General features: G+C 45.6%; 1 protein-coding gene across 1 annotated transcript; it reads right to left on the reverse strand.

The window, feature by feature from the left end:
* Nucleotides 1-5,999: 5,999 nt before the first annotated feature.
* On the reverse strand, nucleotides 6,000-14,156 carry polm (polymerase (DNA directed), mu). Its single transcript, XM_036529177.1, has 11 exons — nucleotides 13,886-14,156; nucleotides 13,323-13,503; nucleotides 12,787-12,885; nucleotides 12,098-12,268; nucleotides 11,852-11,923; nucleotides 11,618-11,738; nucleotides 9,048-9,180; nucleotides 8,760-8,862; nucleotides 8,365-8,673; nucleotides 7,077-7,160; nucleotides 6,000-6,762 (listed from the first exon to the last, which is right to left on the reverse strand). Exons 1-11 carry the CDS (start codon nucleotides 14,062-14,064, stop codon nucleotides 6,676-6,678), a joined length of 1,539 nt encoding a protein of 512 aa, XP_036385070.1. The 5' UTR covers nucleotides 14,065-14,156; the 3' UTR covers nucleotides 6,000-6,675.
* Nucleotides 14,157-14,196: the final 40 nt, after the last annotated feature.

Here is a 14,196-nt window from a genome sequence, read left to right on the forward strand (position 1 = left end):
GCGGGGGCAAACAATTTGGGGCGTCCACAAAGGGCTTTTGGAAAATATGAACAAATTTCAAGTTAAGAAGGGAATGAAGTCGTTGTTGAGGGCGATTTTCAGAGATGGGGCAGAAAACCCTGATTTGCGCAGAGCTAAATATGGCTAGCACCTGTAAAAGACTCGTCCTCTGGGCTGCCAGCTCCATCTCTGAGATGAGCTTAATCCCTTGAGCGTGCAGTGCACACACGAATACAGGTGTGCACTCCAGGAAGCAGGGATGCACACGCTTATAAAAACCACACGCAAACTACCCAACCCCCAACCCGCCACATGAACACACAAACGAACACACGTACCAGGTGCTCTGACAACATACGTGACCTGACCTACACAGGGAGGCATTGCTCACTCAGTTAAAAAAGCATACTCCTGCCATATACACTGAGAATAAAAGATAGAAACATAATCATGTAATAAAATGAGAACATGGTCACAGAGCACACACTCAGCATAGCCCCACCCCCAGTGCATGGCCAAACCCTGGTGTGGTGAGGGATATTGTGGCCTGCACTGATGGACGAGTGAGGTGTTGAAATGGAATGAGCTGTCATGTGCCATAAATGGCTCAGTGATTTGAACCAATTACAGTGTTTTGCTATGGACTGCAGTCTTTTGATTGGTCCTGCCCATTATGGAGTTCATGAAGCCTAAATTCTCCCATCACCAATGGTTTGAGACCACAGATGCTCTACCATGACCAGATATTCAGCCCCTTGGGTTCCTTCTGTTCTCTGCCAAGGAGGTTCCAATTGGTAAAGGGAGGTACTGGTGATGTCTGCGTTCCTATGTTTATGATGGATTTTCTGTTTTAGACTACAATCAAGAGAGTTCAATTGACCAAGTGAATAAGGACACCTGTAGCTTCAATGAATAAAGCTGGTCCACAAATAAAAAAATGTGTGGTAGAGTCCCTATGCTGACATAAGAAGCATTGAAATTCACGAGATCTTATGCTTTACTAGCAAACACAACTCATTTTCAGCAAAAGGTCAAAGTGTCTATCCCCTGAATATATTCCATCATCTGTGGCAGGACTGCCCAGTCCTGGTGCTGGATGGCCCAGCTCTCATTCGATGGCAAATAATCTGTTAAGTGAAAGGAGTGAATTTAAGTTCAATTAAGATGGAGCAAAATAAACCCTGAACTGTAGCTGGCTGATGCATTTGAATTGTGTGTCAACCTTTAAATGAATTAGCATATATACCACCAAGCCATGGCAATTTTGAAAGTACAGATACCTTTAGCATTACAACCTTGACATTAAAGGAGAATGGGAAACTCATGTTTAGCCCACTATCAATTCATGAAAAGGGATTCAAAATGCCAGTTATGCATGTCTGTAATCATAGGGAATGTATGCTCATTAGAAGAAAACAGCTGGTCACAAACTTAAATTTGTCTCTGTGATTGCAGCGATTCACGTCCTCCCCAGTGTTGTCTTGTAAGTCCCATAGGTTAAGCACAGAAGCGTACCACTTGCAGCTGAGGTGAAGTACTCAGCAACCTCTCCTGACAGCTCAATCCTTTGCGTAATGCTTGAGAGCCCTCATTCTTTTGCCTCAAACTGGGGAGTACTGGGGGGGGTCATTTTACGGTCAGTCAAACTCCCTCCCTGGGACATGGAACAAGCATTCAGTGTGAGGTCACCGCCAGCTCACCCAAGAGGAACATCCAATCACGCAAACCGAGAGGAACAGCCAATCAGAATCAGCGTACAACCCCTATGTGAACAATCAATGCACAACATGACATGCCGTTCATTACGCCTACCGAAAACTTTAAGAAAAGGAGTACTTCAAATGAGTCTGCAATGCCTGTAACACTCGCATTAACTTTGTATTAATGTATTTAATTCAAAGGGATCACAGGAATTTTAGACCAATTCAAAGCAGTTCATAAATTAAATTAGCTGGCAAATTGAGATAAAAAATTAACAGGGTTTTAAATTTTGCATTGACTTGACGTAAACACAGCACGATTGCTTGCGCGATCACAACCAGCAGATGCACAACAAGTTCATAGGGGGCTTAAAATTATAGTGAGTGAATTTTTCTAACTTGTGGGTACATCCCTTTCATATGAGGATAAACTCATATATACTCATATTTAATGCATGTCGCTCCGAATGAATATCTTTTTTCATGTGTGTGTTGATACAGCAACCCATAACAAGCTGCAACAGAACAGCGTCAAAGACGTTCCCAGCAATGAAGCCACAGAGGCCCCTTAGGAACATGAGGTAACACCAAGAGCTGGGGTTTGAGGGCTTTATAAAGAGAGAAAAAAAAACAAATCAAACATAAAGTGCATCTATTGTACCCAAAGGACAGAAAAATATGATCAGTGCATTGCTTTCTATGTAAAGGATGTAACAATAACATGCTACCAAGCTACACTGAACTGCTCTTGAGTTCCTGTGACACAACAACAGCAACAAAAACAATGTTTTTTTTTCTTTACAGTTGGTAGACTTTATGAGGAGAGAGTCTGAATGGTAACTCTATGTTTAATTACCAATGGGACGCCAGATTGACAGACCCAGACTCTGCTCCACAAAGTCATGGATCAAGGCAAACTCAGATTTCCCCAGTGAGGAATAGATCAGCTGATGGACAGACATTTTTAAGTGAGGGCTTCCTGCTTGGCAAAGAACCTTAGTGCATAATTGCAAATGAAAGCTGGTCAGACATTTGGGAGCTAATCCATCTTTGATCCTTAATGAAAAAGGGTAATGTTAAAGGTCTTCTGGCCCTTAAGTGTAGATGGGGGGGGGTCAGACATACAGGATAATGGTGCCTTCGCACACTCAGTGGAGAGCTACACAGTTTGGGCTTTCTGGGCACTAAGGCACAATGCGTGAGAGAGTAATGAGCACCCACATGCTGTTTGACGTTCCCAAGTGTTTAATAAACAAAAAAGGAAACGTGATTCTGCCTCATTGGTGGCCTTTCTCTGGCCTCTCTTTGTGGTCAAAACATTGTTTTTTTTGTTCATGTAACACTTTTGGGAGCATCAGACAACGTTGGGGGGGGGGGATCCTGATCAATTCACCCGTACAGAGTCAGCTGTGACACCCCGCGGCCTCTGTCTCTCCGATGATTACAGAGGCGATGATGTTGATTGTATTCAGCGTGTCACCGATTGCCAACTGGGTGGCCTGATGGGAATGTTTTCTCCGCCGTTGTTTGGAACGGGGTCCTCCTGTGGGACACCCCCTCGTCCCCACCCCCACCCCTGCTTGTCAGCTGCTGTAAAGGTTGTCCTCCCCACTCAGGTGGCATCGCAAAAAGCGAGGGAGAAGCAGCCCTCCCACGCGCGGAGAACTCCCCATGGGCACAATGTCCTCTTCCCCTCTCACCTCCTCTACAAAGACGAACAGATCCGCCATCCTGGTGGGGGGGCAAATCAGTGTTTTGGAGAGGTGTCTTTTCTGGTTCAGAGCACGCACGTTGTCAGCTACGCTACCTCACCTCCGTGTGACTCGATCCGTCATGACAGATAGCTTGTTGTTCCTTTCATGCATCTATTACCTTCGTCCTCCCATGGCTTGCTCATCTCCCCATTATAACAGCCCAGCCCTTTCCAGGAAAGGTAAGCCCCATTGGTCTGCCTGTGATTATTTTAGCCAATGAAAAATGGCAATATGTTTGTGCATTTCCTCTTTATTTGTGTGGAAAGAATGTGGTAAGAGGTGCTGAACACTTTTACCAAGATATGATGACGTTGCTCAGAGACAAAGAAGAATAAAACTTTCCATTCCTGTTTCAGTTGTGATGTGTCGTATCTGTGTGGTCATGCTTCTAGAACCACAAACTGTCAACACTTCTGGGCATCACAAACCCACAACACTTCCACACTCAACATAAAGAATCAACAGTTAGTGAAGGCACCCAGCCTGACAGCACAATATGCATGTATCCACAGTGTGTCAGTGTGTCTGCTCTGTCTTCCCTGTGCAATGTGACAATCCACGCTGCACTACATCGAGTATGTGTCCTTCAGTGGCTTAGCATTAGTCTCCAAACCATAGATGGCCACTATGTTTGACTCTCTGTGCTGTCAAAGAAAAACACACCTCCAAAATGATGCCTACCAAATAATTCAGCTGTATCTTGAAAAAATTTGCGATGATCTGCCGTGAATATGACCTAGCTTTGAGGGGCATCCCTGGAGACCCTGTCTGCATCTGCCTCTCTCTCTCTCTCTCTCTCTCTCTCTCGCATGTGCTGTACATTACCACTCGCAGAAACGCTGAGAGAGGCAGACAGGGCATCCCCAGAGGATCTGTGAGCTCCCAGCCCACAATCCTAAAGGACCGTCAGCCGTCCGCGGGGATTCTGTACAGGAAGCGATGGCCTTGTCATCTCCTCTCCGCCCCCCCCCCCCTTTCTCTCCCCATGGAGGGTGTGACAAAAACAGCCTCACCACTTTAACCTTCTGAAAAGCAGGGGAAACTTGGGGGGCTGGGGAAGCTGTTTTAGGTGTGACAGCGAGTCGTGGTGAAGACAGAACGGAGGCTTCGCCCCTCGACGCTCACAGGATGCAGCGTGGAGGCACGTGATTCGCTGTGTTCTGCAAACAGGGCGGCTCTTCTTGGTGTCAGCACGTTCGGGACCTACACTTGATTAAAGCCACAGCCGAGGGTGATATCTGCGCCTGGGTGGATGATCTGATCAAAGTCCTTTGGCATCAAACCTTCAATTACTGTTTTAAGACTGCACCTGTAACAAAAGTTTGCAGTCATATTATTTCAAGTCAAAACAGCAGAAGGCAGACTGAGTTAGCAACAAATGTTTTGTATTTGAGGGCAAAAAATGCAGCCAAAACCTCTAAGCTTGGACTGAAACTCACAAACTTTAGTTTGGTTGAAGAGTTTCCTGGCAAAAAACTCCTGTTCTCAAGAAAATCTGATGCTGCTGGCATTTTTCTCAGAGATCTATTATGCAACAATCAAGGACCAATCCCCTCTCACCCTACTCCATACCTAACTGTGTAAGTGCTGAGGGCAGAATTAAGGTGGTCAATAAAAATCTGCCTCTCCCTCAAGTGTCTCTGCCTAATATGGGAGGTTAAATGCAGCAGTAAAATGCTGAAACTGCTGGCTGGAGGCCTTAGCAAGGCTGGCCTGACAGCAATCAGAGTCAGGAGAGAGGAAGCTGGGGGAGGGGGAGGGAAGCGGCGACCGCGTCGGGGATGTTGGGCTGAGGGCTCCGTCTCTGGGTCTCCGGCACCACCAATATTACAGGGTGCAGGCCGAGGGCACAAAGAGGGGCAGATGAAATATTTATTGCTGTCCCCAGCCCCCCATATCCGCATATCTGCATTCATCCCCCCCGCCTCCCTCTCTTTGGCTGTTCCTCTCTTTTCCTTCCTTCTTCTCCAACCCAGGGGAGTCCTCGGCACGTCATAAATGAAAGCAGACCTCATTTAGCCCCTGCCTTCCGGCACCGTGAGCGGCGCGGCCTGGGGTCAGTCCGTCATTAGCGCCACTGGCCCCCAGCCGCAGAAGAGAGGGGACGCTCAGGGCACAAGACCAGGCGGAGCCGACAGCGGCTGACTGTGCATTTAAGACGGCGGCAGTAGTACGGCGCAGGAGTTAAGGAACCGGACTGCTGAGCACGGGGTTGCAAGTTCATGTCCATCACACTGCCATTGTCTCTTTGAGCAAAGTGCTGAACCTAAAAAGTTTCGTAACACATTCAGCTTTATGAATGGAAAGGAAGTTTGCTCAGCAAATAAAGAGAACTGTGGCTGAGGGAGGAAAAGCACATGACTTAACCCAGCACACAAAGAGGTTATATGTGTGATCACCTCATTGGTACATTCCTGGTATCTTCAAAATTAATCCAAATGTAGCCATATCTGTACAAAGATCATGGGAGAAAACACAAATGTTTTTGTCAGTGCTGAATTTTTAATATCTATAAATGAATATTAATATCAGTAACAGGCACCAGTAAAATTGACAGCATAAAAAATTACATGAATGTAACATGCTTTAGGCACACAGTTGATATTGAGTCACGAGTTTCAAAAAAATCCTGACACCTTCCAGTCTCCTCTATATATCTGATATACAGAACCATTAAGCGTGTAATAATTTTACTATGGTCCATAAAATGACTCCAATTTCCTCTGCAGTCAGAATACTCTGAATCTTTAAGGTAGAGCTGTCCCCTCTGCACAGCACAGATTGCTTCATTATACAGGAGGGATATTTATAGCCATGAGGCACAGAGGGTTTGCTCAAGCTGTCCAGACATCAATTACCAGAAGTTATCAATTAATCAAAACCTGGAAAACAGGTGCTCCAGAAACAGAACACGTCTTCCTGTTCATAACCTCGGGTGACATTCACACTGCAAACAAGCTTGAGGAAGGTGTTACAGTACATGCGGGTTTGCGGAGTCTAACTGTAGTGTAGTGGTTGAGTTGGGCATATAACCCAAAGGTTGCAGGTTCAGTTCCTACATGGGGGCTGCGCTGACGTACCCTTGGTCTGGGTACTTGATTAATGAATTATTGATTCGTCAGTATTCAGTAGGTGACCCTGGAGGGCGTGTCTTCGTGCATTAAGGATCACTGGATGTTCCTGGTTGCTGTGGGGATGCTGAGCAGAGCAGCAGGGGGGTGTCAGGCGTTCCTCTCGCACGGCGGGATATACGCCAGCCCCAGGTGGGCAAAGATCTCCTCCTCTGAGCTCGCACGCAGGTACTGCTTCTGTGGCCCGGACATGGAGAGGCAGAGAGAGGGGGAGGTTTAGATGGTGGTTTAGATAAGTTTAGACAGCGTGTCAGGCAAACAAGGTTGCACGTGTCTCCTTGCATGCGTTTGTGTGCATGTATGTTTGTGCTTGTGTGTGTGCTGATGGTCTGTGTGTGAATGTATGTGTGCATGTCTAACTGTGTTTGTGTACCTGCAAGTGTGAAGTGTGTGCGTGCATCTGGGAATATTTGTGTATTTTTCTGTGCATGAGTATCTGTGTGTATACACATGTGCATGCATGCGCATGTTTGTCAAGTGTCAGGTCTTACCCGTTTATTGTCAAATAGAGCATGGCTACTCAGAGACATGCTCTTCTCCTGCCCAGCCCAGCGTCGCAGCTCCCTCTCAAACAGCTGCACAGAAACAGAGCGAGGGACAGAAAGACAGAGAGAGAGAGAGAGAGAGAGAGAGACAGACAGACAGAGACAGAGAGACAGATAGACTACATTACTGATGCTCAGTGTGTTAAGTGTCCAAAGTCTAAGAGACTCAAGTTCTCTCATGAAAGAGTGATAAAAGAAGAGAGAAAAAGAATAGAGCAGACACATCAGGAGGGGAAAAACATTGTGAAGAAACTGAAGAGGAAGAGGGGAGCAGAGAGAGGGAGTGAAACAGAGAGAGACGATGGAGAGCTGGGGAGGAAAGACAGAGGGACACAGAGGGATGACAAAAGAGCCGCAGGACAGAGAGAAGGCTGAGAGGAGCCTGAGAGGGAACAGGGGGACAGGTGGAGTAGGAAAACAGAGGGAGACACGCTGTGCCCGAACTGGCCAACGGAACGGAGTTTGCTAATTAACCTAAGCCCACAGCATTTCGCCATTAATTAAGCAATTAACATCTGACCGCCCAGCAGGTCTGTTATGCCTGGCTGGCAGTCTAGGCGGGGCAGTCAGAGCCAGTTGTAAGGGCGGACCAACACCGATCCATCACAACCAATCAGAGCGCAGTTGTCACGAATCAGATGCCCTACCCTGCAGTCCTTCTCTAGCCACTTCCCCGTTCCCACAGCACGCTGACCAAGTTCGTTCTCAATGTCAACCCCTTTCTGATATTTCCCACTCAGTAGTCCAACAGTAATTATGCTGAAAAAATGTTCTGACATCATTATTGTCCTTTGTAAATGCATATTGTCTCAAAATTTTTATTTTGTTTATCATTTTATTTTATTTAAATCAGGTCCACAAACCTGGGTAAGATATCTTTTTAAAACTCTTCATTACCAATCTATACAGACACAGACTGAACTGATGCATACTGTGCAAATCTTAACAAGCTATTCACATGACACAAAAGTCAATGCCAAGCACCACATGGAACTACGAGTTAGATATCACTATAGCTGGATCTGTGACTATCAATACTGGGTGTTCACAGAACATCGGGGGTTCAGTAGATGCAGACTACACTGCAGTCTTATTTCAGCATATAAACTGAAAACAGAAGCACTGAAATCAAAATAGTTTTACCTTTATTTTTATCCAGAGATGTTGAGATGTGGCATTTATGAATGTAGTGACAGATTATCTAAAGTTTTTGTCTGTTGTCTGAACACTGTACCTGTGACCCGGTCCAGCCTAGCAGAGCGAAGGCGAACTGACTAACAGGTGTGACGACCAGATCCACTCTCACGGCCTTCCAGTCCAGGTGCTCTCCTGCAAGCTGCTCCAGAGCAGAGCCCTCTCCTCGGGCCCTCTCCTCACAGGCGGCCTGGGGAGATTCTCCCTGGGTGCTGCTGTGCCCGGGCCTCTCCAGTCTGAAAATGGAGAAACACCTCTCAAAACGGTCCATGTTACTTGGGGGGCAGGCAGGTCCCTCCTTGGTCTCCAGGTAAGAATTCCTGGTGGTTTTCTGGTACAGCAGCAAGCCCTGTTGGCAGAGGGGTTGGCCATGAGCTATTAAGTTGCCATCAGCTCCTCAGGTTTGTGCCGGACAGCTTTAAGATGCTGTCTTACCCGCGTTTCCAGCAAGCTGACGACTTTGGTCAGCAGGCCCTCCTCTCTGCCCTCCTCGGGGTGAGTGATGAGGAAGTCCACATCGTGTCCAGTCTGTTTCCCCCTGCACAGGCCAATTGTGAGTGAGACAGAGAGGCTGAGGCCATTAGGACATCCTCACTGCCCTGGAGTCTCAAGCTCCAAATACACCTCTTTGTACTGTGAGAACTTAAAATTATATAGAAAATACAAAAATACAAACATAAACATGATATATTTTTTTGTTACTTTTTGCAAAACTATACGCACCTTCTGAACCCCCCAGTAAGAGTTATCTCTGCCCCTGGCAACACCTCTTGGACCGCCCCCTCCACAATCCGACTAATGACGTCAGCTTCTGCCTTGGTGACAGGTGTGTTAAGGTCATTGTAATACTGCAGGCCTGCAAGAGAGAGGAGAGATTAATTTCTTAAAGCCCTTGTATTAACCAGCCAAGTAAGGTGCAGTGCCCTGCTGTATATTCACCAACCAGACAATCCACAACCATAAAACAAGAATGGGATTTTCTCCTGCTTGGCCTTGTAAGATTAGAGGACAGCCAGCTTTGCTTATCCAAAGATGAAATTTATTTGTGCACAATGCCCTTTCCTTTACCACAGCAGTCATGTTAAAACTTACACCCAATGCCATCACCAGTGCAATTTATCCTTGTAATTAAATCTAACTTCAACAGACGTAGAAAACAAGTAGCAAACAATCTTCACCATATTACAAAACGTGCATTTCTCAAATATTCCATGGCTGATGTTGTCAACAGACATGCTTGAGGAAATGTAACTGTGCAAGGTCCACCACTGGGGGGCACCCATCTTTTTAGGGGGGTGATCCAGGAGGATGAGACATTTCCAGCAACTGCCAAATAGGACCCTCCACACTGGGTGCATCCCAATAGCTTAGAGGTAAGGCCTCAGTAATGCCCATAAAGATACAAGGCAAAAATAAATACAGTAAGGGATAACCTAGCACAGTGAGGGAAATGGAATATCCCCATTGGATTCAACTTTGTCAATTTTCTATGTCATTTAGAAAGAATCCTGTTGCTCCTCAGGGCAGATGTAGTCGTATGTATGGTAAATGGACTCTTTCAAGCAAACTATTTTGTCCAAAAAATGATGGAAAAATTTGGAACAAAAGCCAATTTATAGTTTTGAAGGCAAAGGCAAATTTGAAATATTATGTTACCTTTATATAAACTATTCAGAGTAAAAAATCAATATGATGTCTACAACTACTGTCCAAATAAATTTATTTGCACTTTATTTTCATTCAGCCATTTATTTGTGACTTGTCATAGTAATCTAGCCACTTATACACTATCTACATGTTATTTATATTTCTGTAGTAACTGTTTATGTTATCACAACAGTAAATATGTATGGAACATGACACTTATGTGAGGGTTTATGTCACAAATCTTTGAAAAACTCTTCTGCATGAAGATAAAGCAATGCTTCCTCTGCAAGAGGAGACAATCGAGGAAATCTCTTGATTCCTTCATATGTTTCCTATGGAACTGGAACCATCCTTAAAGGTGATGCCACTTATATATTTCAGGGTCACATTGGACGCGAGGATGTAGGAATTGAGAAAAGGATGCAAGTAAGGACGTTTGGGATGCAGGCCCCAGGTCTAGCAAGTATTCTAGCTGTGTGACAAAAGTTATTTGGCATTAGTTTGGTAGAGCAGGTTTATCAGCTGTTTCAGGCACCAGACCCTTTAAAACATTCCACTTCAAAATAAAGTGAAAGAGAGAGAGACAATGGCAAGAGGCAGACCACAGGAGAGACACAATCACACTGAAACACAGAGCCAGGAGGAACCATAAAAGTAAGAAAAAAAAAAACATGAAATATTCCCCTAAAAAATTGAACACCAAAAGTTATTAAAATTCCCTTGCTTTTTAAAGAGCACAGTGCTGCTTCGTTCCACCTGGGAAAGATCATCCCTGATTCATCCACCTCGGGCCATAACTGAATTCATTATTTGCTTGGGTAAATTACACCCTTTTTCTGTGCCTTTAGAACTCCAGAGACTTAAAGATGCCACCTGCATCACAGTCATCGAGGGGCTCGAGCAGTGGCAGTGCCTAACAAATAAAGCACAATATTAGAAGCAGACGTAATAGGATTATTATTGAAGCAAATCAGAATATGACAGAGTAATGATGTGTAGCAGCGGCAGTGATAGCTAGGGTTAATAAACCTAATCTTCAAAGTTTCTCATTAGCTGCATTCGCACACAGGGGGGTGAAATCCATGCGGGGTCCGTCCCCCAGTGGTTACACACCATTAATCACCATACTGAACTTAAAAGAGAGGATGGCCCCAGTAGAAATGTGAGTTATTAAATGTTTCTACTCCCTAAAAGCCATGGTCAGCAGGCAAATGCTTGCAGGTCAGGGACAGGCAATACAGAATGGAATCAAATTGGCAGTATTTTGAACGAACACATTCTTTTGCTTCTAGAATCACCTGGATGCTATGCTATGTGTGAATGTTTTCAAGATACAATGTCAGATGGGGTTAGTGTTATGCAAATTAAACAATTTTCAAGCAGGTCTTGCTCTTCTAGGTTTGTATCTTCTCTCTCTAACCCATCACTCTGCAAAAGAGGTGACCTGAACATAGGCCCTGAAAGTAGGACGCGGTGAGCTGAGGCCACTCACTGCCTGCAGTTTTCTATCAAAGGTATTCATTTAAAGGTGTTAACAGATAGGTGTGACTGCAGAGTCTGTCTTCCATAAATTATTCAGAGCTGCTTTACTGTTATTTGTTCTCAGGTTCAGCGATGTTGACGATTGCGCCAGGTGGGAGCAATACCTGCTTGTTGAGCATGATTAAGCCTTTGCCCAGACTTTGCAACATCTGAAGGTTGCCGCAACCCCTCTCGGAACCAGCGGTCAGCAGTCTTCACCCCCACCCCGAAAATGCCTGTCAAAGACTGAGAGGCAGAGGGTTTTCCGACCACAAATGGGGAGTCAGCTGATATGGTCAAGACACCTGAGAGAGAAAAGCAGACGCAGATTTGCAACCCCCCCCCCCCCCCAGGTGTACCTTCATTGCCTGATACTGCTCTGACTGCAGTGTCGTCTCCACCTCCCTCGATTTTCCATCCTCCAAGATCTCCTGCACCAAGAGCGAGTGCAAAAGAATGAGTGACAGTCATAGTGCTTCTGGGGCACAGCACACAGGCATTCCCAAAACCTTGACATCTCTCTGGAACTTGGCACTACACTCTCAAAAAACTAACAGCACATTCCCAAAAGCTAACCAGAGAGCTCTTGAGCGGCGTTGACATGCCTTAATGACCCTTTGTGAATGCTCCCCGAGACATGGCAAGCCCTGTAGGTCTCCCATCCTGCACACAGCCTGGGGGAGGGCCTTCAGCACAGACGCCGCCCTCTTGAAAGCTATGTTCCGCCCTTCATCTTCACAGAACTCTGCATTCTCGGCCAGTACGAGGAGGGCCTCCTGATGCAAGAGACACTAATGGTGAGATCATTGCTGTGGTAAGCATCTAGACAGCATCATTATGCATCCTCTTTGGGAAGGAGGACTAGAACACTTAAAGCATTTTAAAATGGTCAGATAAACAGCACATGTTGTGGCAGGCAGGGTGTACTGGAACCATAGATATCATACAACACAACATCTGTGGACCACAAATATTCTACATCATGACCAGGCATTCAACTTATGCATGTCTTCATTCAGTGTGCTTTCCTGTCTAGAAGGTTCTGCTTGGCAACAGGAGGTCCCACTGTTATCTGTGTTGCTATGCTATGTATGGATGTACTGCTTCTGACTAGACCCCTTTAAGAAGCCAGCAAATCAGACCTCTCATGGGTCCAACAATGGAAAAGAGGGAACCTTCAATGAGAGCTGAGCACCTGGTCCATATGCAGAACATCTGTGTTGGACCACCACGTTAGAATGCAGATCTACAGCAGTAATAAAAATGTAACCAGAACCTTGAGGCAAAGACTTACTGTGAGTGCTGTGTTGTGATGCTGTAAAGGTGTTCTTCTCTGACAAGCATAACCACTGAGTGTTATCATTACCGCTTCGGGGCCAGGTTCATGAGTCACCTGGCAAGCATGCAAAAATGTCAGCCCTGCATCAGCAACATAAAGATCACACCATTAACAAAGGAGAACAGAGGCAACTCTGATGATGTCAGGCTTGAGAACTTGTTTAAATTTAATGTTGTGAACGCTCATGAAATAATGCCATTCACTACAATACACACTTTACTGACAGCAGGTACACCTGACATGTTACCGTGCAGTAAAAGAAGATGTGACAGACAGGGTATCCATCAAAACACCACACCACCATGAAAGGACAGACGACGAAAATTAAAAACGTGAGTCAATGGATTTAGAGGGAACCATCAGGCAGTAGAGAGGTGGCAGTCAGCTTATAAGAGCACCACAAACATGACCTTACTGAGCGGGTCATTGCCATGGCTGCACATTACACGCCATCGCGCGGTGCGGTGCCGGTCAGCTGCACACTCCCTCACCTGCAGCCGGTGCCTGTCCTGGATATCCACGGGACGGCCTGCCCGCATGCTTTCTGTGAACCAGCTGATGTCCAGCAGGTGGACTGGGACCTCAGTGCTTCCTGCTGGTGCCTGAGACTCCAGCCAGGCCCGCATCTCCCTCCCAGAGTTGTTCTCAGACACAACATGAGTGACAGCCTGGCTGCATCACAAGGCAGAGCGGACAGGTGGTAAGCATGGTGTTGGTGTAGACAAGAGCAACGGTGCCATCAATTACATCCACATGCCAATAAGCAAAGTGAGAAGACAGGGCTTATAGCAAAATGTCTGGCCACGCTGAGAAAAACAATCGAACCGAACACTGACAACACAGGGAAAGACAGCTTTCCCGATGCATTAAACTTCTCTGAGGGTAGTGTATTTATTTGAAAAGCTAGCAAAAGCCAACATTTTTAGGCTAATTTCTGTAGGAATTGGGTAAAAAAAAATAATTTAGAATGCATAAAGGTATGATTAATTCTTTTAGCATACATCCTTTCCATAATATGATGCCTTTTCAATATCGTTCGATTTGTCTTCCCCACCTGTAAGATTCCTCAATACGAAATCCCTTTCTCCTGCCAAGCCTTGTGAGGAAAGCTTTACGGCTCGATCCCATCTTTCTCTCCAGAAGAAAAATGACGACATTGGGGAACTTGATGACTTTATTATCATCGCCGCTCACTGACCCCGAGTCTGTCTTCCTACGTTTTAGGGGAACCATGGGGAATTGCTCAGGAAATTGTTCTCAGTCGTTGGCCAGATTTATGCTTTTGAAAAATTAGCGACTAAACTGTAAGACCAAACATCGAATGCACCTCACTAACTGCTACTCAACCAAGACTTTGAGTTCAAC

This window comes from Megalops cyprinoides, chromosome 5 (genome assembly GCF_013368585.1).
Source record: "Megalops cyprinoides isolate fMegCyp1 chromosome 5, fMegCyp1.pri, whole genome shotgun sequence".
In the NCBI taxonomy this organism is placed as follows: domain Eukaryota; kingdom Metazoa; phylum Chordata; class Actinopteri; order Elopiformes; family Megalopidae; genus Megalops; species Megalops cyprinoides.